We start from the raw sequence: 21086 nt of genomic DNA, 5'->3' as shown, positions 1-21086 counted from the left end.
ATCCTCCTCAAAAGAACTCAATTCAGCTATCTTCTGAGGAAAGAAAATACATGAACCTGGCTTTGCAAATTTCTAGGTACAAAATTCTCATCTGTGATTTCTCTTTCTGTGGTTTCCATTACCTTCAGTCAGATGTGGTCTGAAATATTAAATGGAAAATTCCTTAAATAAATAACTTATAAGTTGTAAATTGCCACTGTTCTGAGTAGCATGTTGAAATCTTGTGCTGTCCAGATCCATCCAATCTGGGATGTGAATAATCCCTTTGTCCAGGGATTATTGGACATTGCAAACACTACTGCCCATTAATCACTTAGTAGCTATCTTTAATATCAGCTTGACTGTCGCAATATCACAGTGCTTATGTTCATGACTTAGTAATGGCCCCAAAGTGCAAGAGCAGTGATGCTGGCAATTAGAATATGCCAAAAAGAAGCTATAAAGTGCTTCCTTTAAGTGAAAAGGTGAGTACAGTGCAATAAGATATTTTGAGAGAGAGACCACATTCACATAACTTTATTATAGCTATAATAGAGACCCAATGCACGAAACTCGTGCAAGAGTAGGCCCTCACAGCCCTGGCTGCCTCACGCCCCACAGCCCCACCCTCCGCCCACTGGTCGGTCCGGAAGGTTGTTCTGGTCTAATTAGCATATTAACTCTTTATTATATAGGATCATTATAATTGTTCTATTTTATTAGTAGTGATCATTGTTAATCTCTTACTGTGTCTAATATATAAATAAAACTTTATCATAGGTATGTATAATACACATAGTATATAGTATATATTGGTACTATCTGCTGCTTCAGACATCTACTGGGGATGTGGGGTGTCTTAGGACATATTTCCTGAGGATAAGGGAGGATTACTGTATGTGATTTTGACCAAGTTACTTAACCATTCTCTACCTCAGTTTTCCCAATTGTGAGATGGGGCTGATAATATTTAGTGTGACTATGTGTTGATAAACTAAAGCATTAATATATTTATACATATAAAGCACATAAATGATGTCTAGCACATACCGAGTGTTATTTGAATGTGTGGGTTAAAAATAGATGTGCTAATTTCTGCTGTAATTAACAAAAACTGATTTCCCTTCCTGGATTCTTCCATGCATATACAGAGGTGGGCAGAAGTAAATTTATAGTTGTAATACAATTATTATAAATAATAATACAAGAATAAACTGTTTAGCATATGCACAACTGTAAACCTACTTTTGCCTACCCCTGTATGTCCATGTAGGCACTTTTGGGGGGTGAGCAGCTAACAGTTGAAAACTATAAAAATTTTGTGTATGGATCTTGTATTCTGTAACTTTGCTGAACTTGTTTATTAGTTCTAATAGTTTTCTTATAGATTCCTTATGATTTCCTATATATAAAATCATGCCATCTGTGAATAGAGATATTTTTACTTTTTTATTTTGGATGTCATTTTATTACCTTTTCTGGGCCTTATTTGCTTTACTGCCTAGAACTTCCAGTGCTGTGTTGAACAAGAGTGGTGAGAGTGGCCATCCCTAATTTGTATTCCCAATCCAAAGGAAAAAGCATTCAGTCTTTTGCTTGATTTTTTGTAGATGGCTTTTATTAAGTTGAAGGAGTTTGATAGTTTATTCTAGCTTGTTGAGTGCCGTTATTATGAAAGGATGTGGACTTTTGTCAAAAGCTTTTTCTGTGCCTATTGAGATGATTGTGTGTTTTGTTTTAATCCTCACCCAAGAATATGTTCGACTGATTTTAGAGAGGGAAAGGCAAAGAGAGAGAGAAAGAGAAATATCAATGATCAGCAGAAGCATCTATCAGCTGCCTCCTGGATGTACCCCCACTGAGAATCAGACCCGCAACCTACACAGGTGCCCCATCCAGGAAATGAACCAACTTTTCAGTGCTCCAACCAACTGAGCTATACCGGCCAGGGCAGCTAATGTGTGTTTTCCCCTTTATTCTATTAATATGGCATCTCACTGATTAATGTTTGTGTGTTGAACCAACCCTGAATTCCTGGATAAACCCCATTTAGCCTGGTATATAATCCTTTTCCTATGTTGCTGGATTCAGTATTCTAGTATTGTGTTGAGGATTTTTGCATCTCTATTCATAAGAGATATTAGTCTGAAATTTTCTTGATGCCTTTCTCAGTTTTGGTATCAGGGTAACACTGGTCATATAGAATGACTCAGGAAATATTCTCTTTTTTTTTTTTCTTTAAAAGTTTGTGAGCAATTGGTGTTAATTCTTTTTTTTTTTTAAGATATATTTTTTATTGATTTCAGAGAGGAAGGGAGAGGGAGAGAGAGCGATAGAAACATCAATGATGAAGGGAATCATTGATTGGCTGCCTCTTGCACGTCCCCTACTAGAAATCAAGCCCGAGACCTGGGCATGTACCCTTGACCGGAATTGAATCTGGGACCCTTCAGTCCCCAGGCCAATGTTCTATCCACTGAGCCAAAGTGGCTAAGGCAATTCTTTAAACATTTGGTAAATTTAGCATTAAGCCATGTGGGCCTGGGCTTTTCTTTATAGGAAGTTTTATTTTTTATTACTAACTCAATCTCTTTAATTGTTAAAGCTCTATTCATGGCATTTCTATTTCTTGTTGAGTAATATTTGGTGTTTTGAGTCTTCCTAGAATTTTGCCAATTTTATCCAAGTTATCTAATTTGTAATACAAATTACTAGTATAAAAGTTATGTAATTGTTCATAGTGTTCCTTTAAAATGCTTTTTATTTCTGTAAGGTTTGTAGTTATGTCCTTATCTTTCATCTCTTTTTTTAAATTATAAAGATTTTTTATTTTATTTTATTGATTTTCAAGAGAGAGGACGGGAGAGAGGGAGAGAGAGACAGAGACAAAGAGACAGAGAAACATCGACTTGTTCCACTTATTTATGCATTCATTGGTTGATTTTTATATATGTCCTAACTAGGAGTCAAACACGATACCTTGGTGTATTGGGATGACACTCTAATCAATTAAGTTACCCAGTCAGGGCCCATTTTTCGTTTCTTATTTTAGTAACCTAAGTCTTTGTTGTTGTTGTTAATCTATAGCCAAGGTTTGTCCTTTTTTTGATCTTTTCAAAAACTAGCTTTTGGTTTCATTGATATTCCTTGTTTTTCCTTTCTTTTAAAAAAAATCTTTATTGTTGAGAATAATATTACAGATGTCCCTCCCTTTTCCCCCATTGCTCCCCTCCACCTGGTTCCTGCCCCACCCCAGGCCTTCATCACCCTATTGTCTGTGTCCATGAGCAATGCATATGTGCATATAAATTCCTTGGTTAATCTCTTCCTTCCCCCTTCCCTCTTCCCTCTGAGATTCCTCAGTCTGTTCCGTGTTTCCATTCCTCTATTTCCTTTCTATTCTCTATTTCATTAATTTCTGTTCTAGTCTTTATTTCCTTCCTTCTGCTTGCTTTGGACTTAATTTGATCTTCTTTCTCTAGTTTCTTAAGGTGAAAAGTTACTGATTTAAAGGTGAAAGGTTATTGATTTGAAAGCAAATGTATGGAAACAGTGAAAGGATCAGTAGTTACCTACAGGGAGGGATAAATTGGTGGAGCACAGAGGATTTTTAGGGCCATGAAACTATCCTGTATGGTACTACAATAGTGGATACATGTCATAAAATGAAAATTCATATAATGTACAACATCAAGAGTGAACCTAAATGTAAACTATAAACTTTAGTTAGGATGAGCCCTAGCTGGTTTTGCTCAGTGGATAGAGAATTGGCCTGTAGTTCTGGGTTCGATTCTGGTCAAGGGCATGTACCTCAGTTGCAGGCTCCTCCCCAGCCCTGGCCCTGGTCAGGGCGTGTGCAGGAGGCAACCAATCGTTGTGTTTCTCTCACATCAATGTTTCCCTCTGTCTTTCCCTCTCTCTTCCACTCTCTAAAATCAATGAAAAAATGTCCTCGGGTGAGGATTAAAAACAAATAAACAAGCATGGTAGAATGATATATCAATGTAGGCTAAAATGTAACAAATATACCACTCTGGTTGGCTTTTTGCTAGTTGGGGAGGCTGTGTGCATGTGGGAGTGGGTATATGAGAAATCTCTGTACCTTCTGCTCAGTTTTGCTGGGAACCTAAAACTGCTCTAAAAAACACACAACACAACAAAACTATTAAAATAACCTATCCCCAGTAGGGGACATGTAGGAGGCAACAGATTGATGTTTCTCTTTCACATTGATGTTTCTCTCTCTCACTCTCCCTTCCTCTCTCTCAAAAAAAAAAAAAAAAAAAAAACCAACAAAAAAACAAAACAAAAAACAAACAAAACAAAAAACCCCCACAATAAACCTCACAGCCTAAGGCCCAATGTCTGTCTCCTAGGTTTGTAGTCTTGCCCTGCAGAATCCCGCTGTGATGACCCAGAATGTGATGGATACCAGGGACCTGCAAACCTGCCTCTGCTACTCTCTCCATTACTAAACTGCTACTGCCAGGAAATGCTGATTCAGTTATTACTATTCTTCACATTGTAATTTCTTTCACGATTGATTAATTAATTAAAATATACCTTTAAATTTCTCAGTGGAGGGAAAAGTTAGTTTCTTCTAATTAAATTTCCTTATGATCAAAGAATGCCGTTTGTATGTTATTGATTTGAGTTTGTTAAGATCTGCTTGGAAGTTATGTGCTTGAAAGGAATGTGTATTTTCTACCAGTTGTATGCAGAAATCTGCATATTTCTTTAGATCAAGCTTATTAACTGTGTAGTTAAAATCTTTTCTAGCCATATTTAATTTTTACCCATTTGATCTATCAATTATTGGGTGTTAGATTAAAATCTTTCATTATGTATTTGTTGTTCTCCCAAGAACTTTGTTATTTTTACTTTATATGTTTTGGAATATGCTGTTGAATGTATACAGATTCAGGATTATTATAACTTTCAGGTTAATTGTTGTCCTTGTCTAATATACTTTTACTTCCAAAATAGTGTCTTGCCTTAAGGTTTAATTTGACAGGTATTAATATAACTATGCCAGCTTCTTTTCTGTTTAAAAAAGGATTATTGATTTGAGATATTTTATTTTTGAAATATAGGCTTTTTCAGCTATAATTTTTCTTCTTAGCATTGATTTAGCCTAATTCCATAAGTTTTGATATGTTGTATTTTTGTTTCCATTCATATCTGAGTATTTCCTAATTTTCCTGATTTCTTCTTTACCCATAGTTTATTTAGGAGTGTGCTTTTTAAATATCCATATATTTGTGAATTTCATGAATTTTCTTCTGATATTTCTAATTTCACTCCGTTATGTGTGTAGAACATATTATATACCAGAGGCCCAGTGTACGAAATTTGTGCACTGGTAGGGTCCCTAGTGGCTGCCGGCCGGGGCCTCCCTCCCTTCCCCCGGCGGGCCCTGCCTCCTGGTCGAACTCCCAGACACCTCCCTGTCCAGGGGACAATTTGCATACTATGCTTTCATTATATAGAATAATTTCTTTTAAAAAATATATATTTTTATTGATTTCAAAGAGGAAGGGAGCGGGAGAGATAGAAACATCAATGATGAGAGAGAATCATTGTTTGGCTGCCTCCTGCACAACCCACAATGGGGTTTGAGCCTGCAAACAGGGCATGTGCCCTGACTGGGAATTCAATCGTGACCTCCTGAGTTCATAGGTCAATGCTCATCCACTGAGCCATGCCGGCTGGGCTATATATAATTTCAGCCCTTTTAAGTTTACTATTGTATAACCTCAAATGCCTTTTATTCAAAACATTTCTGTGTCCTTTATTCAAGTTTTGAAGTTTTCTCCACAGAGGTCTTACTTTTCATAGTTAATTCTAGATGCTTTATATTTTTAATGGTGAGATACTTATTTTATTGTGTTTCTTTATGACTGGTTTTGAGAAGAAATGCTATTATTTTTGTAGGTTGATCATGTAGCTGGAAATTTGCTTAGTTGTTAGTCTAAAAGTTTGACTGCTGATTTTCAGTGTTCCTAGGTGATAATCTCATCTTCAAAAATCTGTTTTAGCTCTTCCTATGCCAGTTTTTACATTTCTTACTACATATGGACTCATACTTTATTAAAACTAATGGTGATGGTTATTTGCCTTTAAATTTTGGCTAGAACTACCCTTTAGATTAGAAAATACTATGCATAAAGATTGGAAGTAAAACATGAGCTTATAACCTGCTCCCATAAAAAGGCTGCTGATTCTATTTATTTATTTATTTATTTATTTATTTATTTATTTATTTGCTGCTGACTCTCTTTTAAAAGTCCAAGATAGTTTTGGGAAGAGGGGTGTTTAGGGTCTAATTGGCCATCTAAGGGACTAGGAAAGCCTCTTCCAAGGCAGAGTTGCGGAGTTGATTGTGTAGTACTGAACTATACTGTACTTGGAAAAACTAGTTTTTAAAAAATATATATTTTTATTGATACCTAGAGCAGAAGGAAGGGAGAGGGAGAGAGAAACATCAATGTAAGAGTGGAACATCAACTGGCTGCCTCCTGCACCCCCAGCCTCTCAGGGATCTAACCACAAGCTGGGCTAGGAATTAAACCGGCGACCTCTTGGTGGCATGAGACAACACTCAACCAACTGAGCCTTGCTGACCAGAATGAAAAAACTCATTTTTTAAAAATTTAAATTCTTTACTGTTGAAATTATTACATATGTTTCCCTTTTCCCCCCATTGTCCTCTACCCGGCTGCTCCCACCCCTCAGCACATGCCCTCACCCCCTACTGTCTGTGTCCATTGGTTATGCTTATATGCATGCATACAGTCCTTTGGTTGCTCTCTTACCCACCCTGTCCTACCTTCCCTCTGAGATTTGATGGTCTGTTTGATGTTTCTGTGTCTCTGGATCTATTTTTGTTCATCAGTTTATGTTGTTTATTATATTCCACAAATGAGTGAGATCATGGAATATTTATTCTTCTCTGACTGACTTATTTCGCTTAGCATACTGATCTCCAGGTCCATCCATGCTGTTACAGATGGTAGGAGTTCTTTATTTTTTTTTACAGCATTGTAGTATTCCATTGTGTAGATGTACCACTGTTTTTTAATCCACTCACCTGCTGGTGGGCACTTAGGCTGTTTCCACATCTTAGCTATGGTGAATTGTGTTGCTGTGAACATAGGGTTGCATATATCCTTTCTGATTGGTGTTTCTGTTTTCTTGGGATATATTCCTAGAAGTGGGATCACTGGGTCAAATGGAAGTTCCATTTTTAGTTTTTTGAGGAAACTCCATACTGTTCTCCACAGTAGCTGCACCAGTCTGCATTCCCACCAGCAGGGCATGAGGGTTGCTTTTTCTCCACATCCTCGCCAGCACTTGTCGTTTGTTGATTTGTTGATGATAGTCATTCCGACAAGTGTGAGATTGTACCTCATTGTCGTTTTGATTTGCATCTCTCGGATAATTAGTGACTTTGAGCATGGTTTCATATGTCTCTTGGCCATCTGTATGTCCACTTTTGAAAAGTGTCTATGTAGGTCCTTTGCCCATTTTTTTATTGGAATGTTTATCTTCTTTTTGTTAAGTTGTATGAGTTCCCTATAAATTTTAGAGATTAAACCCTTATTAGATGTCACATTGGCAAATATGTTCTTCCATGCAGTGGGCTTTCTTGTTATTTTGTTGATGGTTTCTTTTGCTGTGCAGAAGCTTTTTATTTTGATGTAGTCCCTTTTGTTTATTTCCTCCTTAGTTTCCATTGTCCTAGGTCTAGGAGATGTGTCGGTAAACATATTGCTACGAGGCATGTAGTATTGGAAGTGCTAGCGAAGAAGAAGAAATAAAAGGTATCCAGATTGGAAAAGAAGTAAAACTGTCATTATTCACAGATGAAATATTGTACATAAAAAACCCTAAAGACTCCATCAAAAAACTATTAGATTTAATAAATAAATTCGGCAACATAGCAGGATATAAAATTAACACCCAGAAATCTACAGCATTTTTATACACTGATAATGAACTCACAGAAAGATAAACTGATAGAACAATCCCATTTACTATTGCAACAAAAAAATTAATATACCTAGGAATAAACTTAACTAAGGAGATAAAATACCTGTATTCAGAAAACTACAGGACATTGAAAAAAGAGATAGAGGAAGATATAAACAAGTGGAAGAATATGCCGTGTTCATGGATTGGTAGAATCAACATCATTAAAATGTCCATACTACCCAAAGCAATCAATAGATTCAATGTAATCACCATTAAAATACCAATGGCATATTTCACAGACCTAGAACAAACTCTCCGAAAATTTATATGGAATAAACAAACAAACAAACCAGAATAGCCACAGCAATCCTGAGAAAGAAGAACAAAGTTGGAGGGATCACTTACAGCTAGGGCTGCAAGTCTTGTAGGGACCCTTAGAAATAAAAAGCTCTTGCCCGGGAAGGGGCATGAGAGTGCTCTAGAGCAAGCTCCTGAGGGCTTTTTATTTATTTATTTTCTATAGGTGAGAATCTTAAGGGAGGGTTCCAGTAGAATATTCATCAACTTTCTAGGTGCATTTTTAATATGCTGATGCATTGAAATGAGTGTATAGAGGAGTTTGGGATTATCCTTTGGTCTGTTTTACGGTTATCTTAGATCTGTCTGGCTTTAATGTTTTTTTTGTAGTTGTTGTTATTTGTTCCCTGACTTCATCTATCCTTGGGTTTAGCTGGCACAAATGCATTAATTGGGTCTTTGTTCTCTATTTTCTCAGGCCAGGTTGATTTAAGCTATGTATTCTCTGGTTAGGGATGGGAGATAGAAACCATTTGCTCTCAAGTGTCTTTGGTTAGGGAAGATAAAGTCTTATAATTCACATGTTGGCTGCAACCTGCCCCAACTGTTTGGCCTTGTTTAATTTTCTTGTCTCAGTTTCTCCATTTCACTTGCCCAGGAACTTTCCTAGCTTCTTACTATCCTGCCACACTATGGGTCAACTATTGCTGGTCTTTGCCACATGCAATTTCCAAGGAAGAAAACTATAGTTTTTTCACGGTCCCCACTCATTCCACTTTACTCATTTATGTTTCTTTTTTGGTTCTTGTAGGCACACAAGTGTTTAAATATAAACAAATTAATGTAAAACCAAATAGCTGTGGTCAACTGAATTATGCCAGAGTTTCCAGCTTTGTTTTTTGTTTTTTGTTTTTTGTTTTTGTTTGTTTGTTTGTTTGTTTTTTACATTTTTTTAAATTGTTTGAAGTATTAAAAATAGTAGTACATATGTCTCTTTTTTTCCCCCATTGACCTCCCCCCACCGTCCCCTTCCCCCCAGTACATGCCTTTACCTGCTTCCCCCCCAGTGTCTTTTATCCATTGGTTATGCTTATATGCATGCGTACAAGTCCTTCGGTTGATCTCTTACAGCCCCCCTCCCCCCCAAAACCTCCTCTGCCTTCCCACTGTAGTTTGACAGTCTGTTCAATGCTTCTTTGCTTCTGTATCTATTTTTCCCCCTTTTCTTTCCTTTAAAAAATCTTGCCTCTGCAGACTAGAAATAAACATATAATAACAAAAAATGTTTGAGTCCCAATTTCAATGTCCAACAGTTCTGATTCCCCGTTTCAATGTCAAACAGGTCCTTATGTGTACATGTCAGCAATGATATCTGGATGATGGGCACACGGTGGCAATGCAGGTCCAACCCTCTCTGGTTTGGTCCTAGGCAAGCTGCTGCATCACACAGCTTCTGACTGCTAGCGTGGCAAGGCGTCGTCAGCATCTCCCATCTCTGGACTGTTTCTCCTCTTGTCTTCGTGGTTGGAGCAGACCTGTCAATTCCTCTCTGTTGCAGGAATCCACATGGTCTTGGAGTTGTTTTCTGAAAATATACAAACATATTTGCGACCAAAAGTTAATAAAGGAATCTTTTCTATATAATTGATTTGGGATCCTTTTTATTTTTGCCCAAACGAGTTTCCTTTGTCTTATTTAGACACCATGTGTGTTTTTCATAGGTGTCTTGCTGTTAGCATTACAAATAAAAATTAATTTTGTAAAGTAAAAATTTTCTAGATGTAATTTACTTATAGGATATTTTTCCTTACATGATATTACCCTACTATCCCCCCTTTTTTCATTAATGGAGGCTTTTGTAAATTTTATAATGCAGTCTTGATAACTTTAAATTTTAATTTTTTGCACAAAAATATGACTGCTTTAGTTTCATTGCATGTTCAGGAATTTTACCATGAGATGAACTACCAATAGAAATTTTAGTTACCACTTTAGGAACAGCTTTTTGTCCAGTACAATTAAATTTTCTTGAATATTCACTTATTTGAATTAGCCTATTTAAATTAATCTGAAAACTTGATTATTATTTTACTGTCAAGTTTAATACTCTAGAGTTTCCAGCTTTTAAAAAAATCATCCCTGACCTCTCTATTTCCCTTGTACTCTACACTGAATCCATAGCAACCTACTTTCAATATACTTGGACAATCTGATAATTTTCACCACTTCCACTGTTACCAGAAAGCCACCAATATTTATGTAATGGAGGATGGCAGTAGTCTTTTTTTTAAATATATTTTTATTGATTTCAGAGAGGAAGGGAGAAGGAGAGAGAGATAGAAACATCAATGATGAGAGAGAATCATTGATTGGCTGTCTCCTGCACGTCCAGGACTGGGGATCAAGCCCACAACCTGGGCATGTGCCCTGACGGGAATCTAACCATGACCTCCTGGTTCATTTAGGTTCTCAACCATTGAGCCATGCAGGCCAGACAGTAGACTTTTTTGTTGCTGCTAATCCTCACCTGAGGATATTTTTCCATTGATTTTTAGAGAGTGGAAGGGAAGAGGAGAGACACAAAGAGAGAAACATCAATGTGAGAAAGACACATGGATTGGTTGCCTCCCACATACGCCCCGACCAAGGCCAGGGATCAATCCTGTAACCAAGATATGCCCTAGACCGGAATCAAAAACCTAGGACTGGGCAGTAGTCTTATAACTCACTTTCTTTGTTCCGCTTGTGCTCCTTTACATTAATTCCCTTCACCTCCCCCAAGACCCAGATGCATCTTTTAACATAAATTGATACATGTCTTTCTCTTCAGTGGTTTTCCAATGTAAAGAATAAAAGCCGAATTGCATGGCTTGTAATGCAGATGATCAGATACTCATGACTTGTTGAACAAAGAGAAACACTCTTGCTTTGCCCTTCTAGGTGAGATGATTTGATATAGGAGAGGAGGATCTCTATGCCCTTGTCCTTCATGGTTGTCATTGACATAACCCAGGAAGCACATGCCACCAAAATGGCCAGTGAAGATGTAACCTTTGTAAATCAATCCCACTTTATAAATACATTTAGACTTCTTTTTTTTAAAAAAAATATATTTTATTGATTTTTTACAGAGAGGAAGGGAGAGGGATAGAGAGTTAGAAACATCGATGAGAGAGAAACATCGATCAGCTGCCTCCTGCACACCTCCTACTGGGGATGTGCCTGCAACCAAGGTACATGCCCTTGACCGGAATCGAACCCGGGACCCTTGAGTCCGCAGGCCGACACTCTATCCACTGAGCCAAACCAGTTAGGGCGCATTTAGACTTCTTAAATGCATTTATTTACCAATGCATATTCAAAAGATTGTCTAATATATAACAAAAATCACACTTAACACCTGTGAGTCACTTTAATGTCCGTTTTATTTAAGGCCTTTTTATTTACATCAAAACTACAGTTAAGCCCTAGCTGGTTTGGCTCAGTGAATAGAGCATCGGCTTGTGGACTGAAGAGTCCTGGGTTCGATTCTGGTCAAGGGCACATGCCTGGGTTGTGGGCTCGAACCCCATTGTGGGAGGCATGCAGGAGGTAGCCGATCAATGATTCTCTCTCACCATTGTTTCTATCTCTCACTCTCCCTTCCTCTCTGAAATCAATAAAAAAACACACACACTACAGTTAAGTGTAAGATTTCCTTTACCATAGTAATAGTTTCCATGGAGGATCTGAGTCTATTAAAAATAAAAGGTTGTAGTTTATTATACATAAGAGTATACTATCTTAAAATGATTAAATGTAAACAGAAAGGGAAGGGGAGGAAAGTGAATAAATCAAAATGAGGAGAGAAAATTAGGGAAAGAGGTGATGGGAAAATGCAAAAAAGAAGACAGGAACACAAATTCATCCCTGACTAGGCCTGCACCTTCGACCCACTACCCAAACAGCTGGCTATAACAAATCCCCAACCCATTTTTCATTTGTTGCTGTCTAAATAAGAAAGGCGTAGGGTTGAGGGTATCAAAGAAAAAAAAAAAAAGTAGCACCTGGAGAAATTCTCTGAATTAATAAGGGTTGATCTGAACACTTTACCTTCAAAGACCCAAATGGAAGCACCGGAGACCCAAATGCTCCGACCCAAACCAAGCAGAAGGTTGTTCCACCAGGGCTCCTTTTGGTAACTTTTCCCCAGGCAGAGTACTCACTCCTTCATTTATTTATTTAAAAAATATTTTTATTGATTTCAGAGAGGAAGGGAGAGGGAGAGAGGGATAGAAACATCAATGATGAAAGAGAATCATTGATCAGCTGTCTCCAGCACGCCCCACACTGGGAATAGAGCCCACAACTGGGCATATGCCCTGACTAACTGTGACCTAGGTTCATAGGTTGATGCTAAATCACTGAGCCACGCCAGCTAGGCTCACTCCTCCATTTAATCTAAGGCTATTTCTAACTCTAAAAATCACATCCTTAGGATTTTCAGGCTTACTGCCTATCTCTCTTCCTCATGTGTCTGCCTGGTGTTTACTACACAAGCAGTCAGCAGTATTACCAGGTGAAAAGTGGGAAAAGAGCCTTTATATAAATTTGGAAGTTACAGGTGTGTGTTCTTACATATTCAATTAGTTTAGTCTCTTTCAGGCGTTCACTGTTTAGTTTTACCACCTTTAAGTTGGCCTTCTGATGTTTTAACTTAGACCTTCAAAGTTATTTCAATTTTGCTTCCATCCCCATCTATAAGTAAGCTATTTCTACTAGTTCTTTGGGTCATTGTGGAGAAATAGGTCCTTTTCAGTGTTCCTTGTTAATTTAAACCTCTTATTAAAATTTTTCTCTGTGAAGCCACCCGAATTCAAGTCTTCCTCATCCCTTAGATTACACCAGTGGTTCTCAATTCCGGCAGCATACTAGGAACACTTGGGAGCTTGTAAGTGCCTAGAATCTATCCTAGACCAATTACCTCAGAATCTCCAGGAGTAGGAAAGCAGTTTTAAAGCTCCCAGGGATTCTAATGTGCAGCCACTGGTCTTGTTTCTGTGGAGCACCACTGAACTTCAAACACAAAGCCCTCCCAACTAGCACCTCCTTTAATCTGAGTAATCTTTAATCTTTAATTAGACCCAGTCAGCACCACTCAAATCCCATATTTCTAGTCTTATATATTTTCCAGCTCTTTGGTTTTTTGCAAATCACTTTCATTTATGTGAGAAGCACAGAATTTATTCAGTCTGGGTAGACGATTCTGTTTTACAAATGTACTTAGTGTACATTTTATTTTCTATATAACCTCTGCAATTTCAATGGAAAAACCATGCTTTACTATTTATAAAACTTACTAAAATAATCAGATGACATCTTTGAATGTACAATTGTTGAGTTTCCTTTGCTACTGTTTTCATCAATATTAGGCTGAGCATGAAACCACTTCTAGCACAGTACACTTTTAATATTCTGGATGTTATATAAAAATATATATCTTAAAAATTCATGACTAAACTGGTAAAATCAGAGGTTTCCTTATAGGACAGAAATATCAAATAATCAAGCAATCTAAAGGAGTAAGTGAAGCATTAGAACCAAAGTTTTCCATAGTGTTGTCTCCTGATCCCTGGTGGTCTAGAATGTGGGTTGTTGTTTTTTTTAATAGTTAATTTTTGTGTTTTTTTAAAAAAACATTTTTTATTGATTTTAGAGAGAGGAAAAGAGAGGGAGAGAGAAACATCGCTGAGAGACATCAGTTGGCTGCCTCCTGCACACCCCCTCCTGGCGATGGAGCCTGAAACTGGGAGAGGTGCCCTGTCTGGAAATTGAACTGGTGATCTCTTATGGCATGGGATGGCTCTCAATCCACTGAGCCACATAGGCCGCCCTGGAGTGTGAGTTTTAATGCATCTTGTACTCTGGGAGATAGCAGTCTAGGGGTCCTATCAGGATGAGAAGATCTAAAATCCTCCAAATCCAAGAAGGGAAACAACCTCTGTTCTGCAAAAATTTCTGTTCTGCAGATTGAGATGGTGAGACTAGAAGCCTGACAAATATGGCTTTGGGTAACTACCATTATTCTACTACTTCTGTATCTTAAAAAAAGGCTGTCCAGCCGGCGTCACTCAGTGGTTGAGCGTTGACCTACAAACCAAGAGGTCACGGTTCGATTCCAGGTCCGGGTACATGCCTAAGTACATGCCTCAATCCCCAGTGAGAGGCTGCTAGTGAGAGGTGTGCAGGAGGCAGCCGATCAGTGATTCTCTCTTGTCATTGATGTTTACATCACTCCCTCTCCTTTCCTCTCCGAAAGCAATAAAAATGTATTTTTTTTAAAAAAAGGTTAACCCATTGTTTCAGAATTGGTATGTCTCCTACGTCACACTGGCAGAAAATATGTGCACAGTTTTTTTGTTTGTTTGTTTGTTTTTCTGGAGGGTTTTAACTCAGGCCTTGAAGAATGACCACAGATAAAATGCCACGGAACACAGACTCAGACACAATTAAAAGACAGATGGGAAAGACTTCTGTATTAGTATTAATTATTACAGTGACTGTTAGCATAAAAATTCTCTAATATTTTTGAGAAGTAGCCTTCTCTATTTTCTAAGAGTTTATAAAATTAGAAATAGATGTTGAATGTTTGAAATACATTGTGATTTATAAAATATTCTCTGGTTTTTTAAAAAATATGTTTTTATTGATTTGAGAGAGAGAGGGAAGGAGAGGGAGAGAAACATCATTGATCAGTTGCCTCCTGCAAGCCCCCTACTGGGGACCGAGCCTGAAACCCAGGCATGTGTTTTGGTGCATGGGAGATGCTCAACCAACTGAGCTACACAGGCTGAGGCTTTCTAGGCTTTTTATAGGATGACATAAACCATTGTTTGCAATTCCTTCCCAATTATTTTCTTCATTTGATCATAGTTCACCTAATAAAAATAGAATAATGTGAGAGATTTCTTTAGTTTATTCTTTTCTCATCAAAATGTTGGATTTATATTGGGAGCAATATTAGAACATTTAAATATCATTTTCTTTGAATAGTACTTATTATGTGATGGTCAGAGTTCTAAGCACTTTACATATATTGACTTATTTAGTGCTCACAATAAGCAAATAGGTTGTTACTATTATGATCCTCATTGTATAGATGAAGAAAAGGAAGCACAAAGGGGCATGTTGCCCAAGATCACACATCTAGGAAGTCTTCAAACCTGGACTGATTGACTCTAGAGTTGCACTGACCCCATACTGTACTGCATCTAAGAAAGTTTTTCCACGATTACAATCTAAATTAGAATCCCTTGATTTCTTTGATTACACTGTTCATTTCTACCTAAACATTAGTACAATTTAAAACAATTAATTAAGCCCTTTCCAGGTAGCTCAGTTGGTTAGAGAGTCTTCCGGATACACCAGGGGTGTGGATTTGATCTTCAATCATGCCACAGACAAGAAACTAATCGCTGCCTTTGCTGGTTTTGCTCAGTGATTAGAGCATTAGCCTGCCGACTGGACGGTCCCTGCTTGGACTCTAGTCAAGGGCAAGTACCTGGGTTGTAGGTTTGATCCCGGATCCCCTCCCCGGTTGGGGTATGGGAGGCAACATATCCATGTATCTCTCTCACATTGATCTTTCTCTTTCTATTTCTCCTTCTCCTTTCCACTCTCTCTAAAAATCAATCGAAAAGAGGGTGAACAAAACAAAGGAAGCAACCACTGAATGTGTAAGTAAGTGGAACAACAAACTAATTTTCTCTCAAAAAAGATTTTTTAAATTATTAAAAAATAAAGAAATTAATTAATTAGTTTAATGCCTATCTCCTTCTCTAGGCTCTTTCTCTTTGAGAGCAGGAGCCATATCACACCATTTCCCTGCCATATACCCAGTGCCCAGGACACAGTAGATGGTCAATAAATAGTTAAGTGAATGAATGTATAAAAGGTAACTGGGGAAAATCTTTACTTTATGGAGTAACATCCCCATCTTGTGGAATTTTAGAATATTGTCATTAAAAAATTATAAAATTTGTTTTAAATTTTTATTTATTGATTTGAGAAAGAAGGGAGAGAGAGAGAGGAAGAGAGGAATACACACACACACACACACACACACACACACACACATATATATATATTTGTTGTTTCACTTATTTATGCGTTCAGTAGTTGCTTCTTGTATGTGCCCTGACCAGAGATGGAATCACAATCTTGTTGTATGGGGACAATGCTGAAATCAACTGAGTACCCGGCTGGGAAAAAAAAAAAAAATAATAAAATAAAATTATTTTAATAGGGTACGTTTTCACAGGAGAATTGACACTCAAGTGGCATTTCCCAGACTTGTATTGAAGCATCCATCTTATATAAAAACTGCTGTTTGAAATTTTAACCCTGCTATTTTGGCTTCTGTAAACGCTTGCTTGCTTACATAATGAGGAAAATAAGACTACTCCCATTCCAGAGAGACCGTGGACTATGCCCCAGACAGAGTTGTCAGTGCTGACACCAGGCCAGCCCTTGAGATATGGTCTCATAGCCCCTTCCCAGCACATAGGCCTTTTTTCCCAGAAGGCCCGGAAGTCTCATTCCAAATTTAGGAGACAAAAGAGCTAGGAACAGTATAAATAGAAAAGGTTTCCTCCATGTGGGGGGGGGGGGGGGCAGAATTTGAAAGGCACATTTTTCTCTGGGCCTGTGCTTAATAAAATGTAACTCCCTTTCTCTAAGTGTGGCTTGGTTTTTTCCGGTCTTCTGTAACAATATTAGAGTCTTATTTGTTGGACTGGCCCTTTTGAGATGTGCTATATTTCGTCTACTAGGTTTGCTTGGTGAAACGGATTTTGCAACTAGGTAATGAGCTGGCAGCAGTTTACATCCAGAGCTCATTTGATTCTACCTTGCCAATATGTGGCAAGGTAGACTCCATTAACAAACTCTTGGATCACAATGAACATAAAGGCACACGCAGGTCCTTTCCTTGTGTTAATGTAAAAAAAAAATGATTGAAACCTGTAAAGAATTTTTGTGAGTTTATTTGAGCCAAACTGTCGACATATGCCGGGAAGCAGAATCTCAACGAATTGAGATACTGCTCCGGAGAATGGTCGGTTACATTTGTATTTATACATTGCAATCAAAGGAGGGACATAGGTGGGTTACATGAAATTCATAAATTCATTGGTGATAGATTAAGGAAGTGGGATAAAGCAAAGTGGGGGTTGGGGGAGGGAACCTCTGGGATTGGATAAAAAGTAAAATGATGGACACATACTTAGGTGGGTGCAGGAACAATTAACATGATAATTATCATTAAGGAATTTGTGGTATTTGTCCTGACGCCCACCACATTTGGTTGTGCCTCAGGGGCTCCAGAAAAAGGGAAGTTACAAGTTACCCAGACATTTCAGGGTATGTTATCATAGATGCAAGAAGGCAGATAGGCTCAGTTAAGGTAAAGGTTGACCTTGTCAGTGAAGATACTGGCCTAGAATGTAACTGCCCACCATAACTGCGGTTAGTTAAAGTTTAATTTCAGACCATCCTTTGTGGTTCCCTTAGGTCTCTGAGTTTGCAAGACTGCTGTGCAGGCCTCCCCTGAGCTTGTCAGGTCAGCATGTGGCCCCTTTTGTCCACACTTGCAGCGTTCATACAGCCCTCTCAGGGGTTTATCCGCCAACAGTCCTCAACTCCCCATCACGTTGTACCCAGTGTGCGATGGATACAGTGGCATTGTGTGAAGAAATAGCCTCTGCCCTACCATCATAGCTAGGAGAGAGAAGCCGATTCCACTCCATTAGAAATCTTAGGTTTTATTTGTATGCTTTGCACACATAATGTATAATGATTTAAAAATATGTATACCAATGTGTTAAGAGGACTTACTTCCCTTGACCTACCTATTATGGGCAGCTCACTTTATGAAGTTAGTAAACCTTGCTATTCAAACGAAATGGACGAAAACATAATGTTTAGCCAGTCTGATTATAAATGCAGATTACATACGCGAAGTCTTTTCCCCGCCTCTTTTAACCCACACTAGCCAACCACGGAGGCGGGAGGTCTGAGCCACCAGCGAGAGCCGCTCCCTCCCCGCGACTCTATGGTCCTCAGGTTACTCTCATTACTGAGAACTCTATGGTTCCGGGGCGGGCTGGGAGGCTGAGTTTGAAGACCGGGCGGGAAGATGACAGGCACACCTGTCACTGGGCCGGGTTTCTCCCCAAGGGGAGGACGCTGGAACTGTGGCTGCCCCTGAACTGCCGAGAGGAGTTCGCGATGAGTCTTCCGCGCCGGGGTGGGAAACGGCGGCGTTCAACATCGGACTCGGACTCCTTGGGAAGCAGCGCTGACCGCAGTGACAGCCGCCTGCTGCCCTCGGAGCCGGTGCTGAGCCCGCCACCCGGCCTAGGGCGCAGCTGGAAGGACAATGGCCACCCTGTGGCCGCAGCAGCAGGTACTCCCAGGCCTCTGGGACAGGGGCGAGGTGGACAGGTCAGCTGCGCTATGTGTAGGGAGGTGTCCGCCCTGCGAGGAGCTTGCTTGTTTGCGTGATCTACTAGGTTTCTAGTCATCTTCTCAGTTTGTGACTCGGGGCCGGTGTGGCAGGTCACTTTCTGTTCAGACCAGGGCGTGCTTTCAGCTTATCTTTAGCGACCGCGTGGTAGTAACATTTAATTGTTTTCTGGGTCTTTCGACCTTTACAGAAACAGCTTCATGGATGGCCAAATCTCGTCACCTGTAGAGGGCTCGCTCCTAAAAGTGCCCAGTACTCCTTACAGATCCTTACATTGGACGTATTTTATGGCAGGTGTGCTTTATATAGCTTCATCCCAACGCAGGAATTCCAAAGTACAGTGGAGGGCTCACTACTGATGTCTTATGTTAAATTAAATCCAACTATTAGTTAACTTTTTCTTTTTTCCTGAAAGGGGAATGCAAGCAAACAGTTCCTGATGATCAAATAGACAAGCTGCTGTTGGCAAATTGGGGACTTCCTACAGCGGTTCTGGAGAAATATCACAATTTCGGTGTAAAAAAGATGTTTAAATGGCAGGCAGAGTGTCTTTTGCTTGGAGAAGTTCTGGAAGGAAAGAATTTAGTCTATTCAGGTATTTAAATTTGTGCAAATTAATTTCTTTATTTTAAAGACATTATGAAAGTGAAGAATACACTATTGAGGTAGTTATGGTTTTTTTTAAAAAGGTGGTTGAGACAGTGCTTTATAACTAGGGAAAATCTTAAAATATATATGAAAAGTGGAGTCTCATATGCATATTTAAATTATGCAAAATCCATTATATGGCTGGGTTGGGGGAAGGGAAAAAAAAAGACAACTTAAAGAGAGCTATTCTGCTTGCCATTCCTCTCAACAAACTTATGTCCCAGAGAAAATGTGCAATGTGTTCTTCCTCTAGTCTCAGTTGCTTTTCAGTGTATGCACATTATAAGTTATATGTTTATAAATTGACCTGTTTGTACAGGATTGAATACACAAATCCATATGTAATACACCTTATAGAAAATTTATATGGGCTTTCAAGGGCAACTCTGACATGCATATTTTTAACGGGCGAGGTGGACAGGTCAACTGCACTATGTGTAGGGTGGTGTGTAGGCTGAGGAGCTTGCTATACTGACTTTAGAAACTTATTAATTGGTAAGATGTACTTCCTTGGTTCTCTGAAATTGTGAGTCATCAGATTTTTTGTTATGGCTGCAAAGAGTAGATAAAACTTATCAGTAGATATAATTTCAGGCTGTGGAGTCAGACTGGTTGGGTTTGAAAACTGTCTCTACCATGTATTGGCCATGTAACCTTGCAAATCACTAGAGAGAGAGAGAGAGCATGAGAGAGCACTTAGAACAGTTTTTGGCACATAGAAAGTACACAGTAAATGCGAACTTGTGGTAGTGGTTGAATGGCCTGATCATTTCAGTTGCTAAAAACCAAAATTTGGGTGTCTTCATAACTCTGGTCACCAATCCATGTCAATTAATCACTATGTCCAATGTCTATGACCTCCAATAACTTGATTCTGACTACTTTCTGTGCCTAGGTCCATTACCTAGTTTACTATCTTCTATTATCTCTTTTCTAGATTATGCTCACTATTATCTTTCTTCTAGATTATGCAATAGCCTTATAACTAGTTTATTTTTCTCTTTCTGGTCTTGCTCTGCTTCTGCAGTCAAAGTGATCCCCATAGAGTACGAATATGATCTTGTCACTCCTTTTCATAAAACTCATGGTTGCTCTGAATTGCTTTCAGAATAAATTCTAAATTCCTTTTATGATGGGGTTATAAAGCTCTTTTTCGTGTGGCACATTCATATCTCTGTTTTCAGTCTCCCACTTGTTTTATATTTCAGGCTTACTAAATAACTTACTGTCATCTGAATATGCCAGGCTTTCCTCCAGGTGTTTGCACATACTGTTTTTTTCTGCCTGGCATTCCTTGCCTCTTCCCTTCTTCCCTTCCTTCTCATAAGTTGTTTCCTTTCCATAAACTTCCTTACAGCTCCTCTCACTCAAATTATAACATAGTTCCTATCGCAGTATATAAAAGTTGTTCATCTGCTTCCCAAGGAAGGGCTTTTAGCCATTCAGTACTCAAAGGAAAGGATGCTTAAGTACAAACTAGGTACTCAATAATATTTACCATCTATTGTTGATATAAAGAGTTGTTTAATAATTCTCTATTTTATGTGTGAGATTTCAGAGAGCTAGTTTAAAGTCAGGGGCATTTAAGGATATAAAGGTTTCAAATGCTTGTTGGGCCTTAATGGTAGATAGTCTTAAGCTCTGTAGTTAGTGGATATGGTTTAAAACATTTTTCAATGCAGTA

At 38.6% G+C, this 21086-nt stretch overlaps 1 protein-coding gene across 1 annotated transcript in view; it reads left to right on the top strand.

The window, feature by feature from the left end:
- Positions 1-18394: 18394 nt before the first annotated feature.
- Positions 18395-21086, top strand: part of POLQ (DNA polymerase theta) — a 120680-nt gene continuing 117988 nt past the window's right edge. The window contains exons 1-2 of the mRNA XM_080658448.1: positions 18395-18694; positions 19170-19349. Of these exons, the coding sequence (XP_080514574.1) occupies positions 18517-18694; positions 19170-19349 (358 nt within the window). The 5' untranslated portion in view covers positions 18395-18516. The remainder of the gene's footprint in view (positions 18695-19169; positions 19350-21086) is intronic.

The sequence above is a fragment of the Plecotus auritus genome (assembly GCF_963455305.1).
Source record: "Plecotus auritus genome assembly, chromosome: 2".
NCBI lineage: Eukaryota > Metazoa > Chordata > Mammalia > Chiroptera > Vespertilionidae > Plecotus > Plecotus auritus.
Note: the sequence above shows the minus strand (reverse complement) of the source record. Positions and strands in the feature narration are given on the sequence as shown.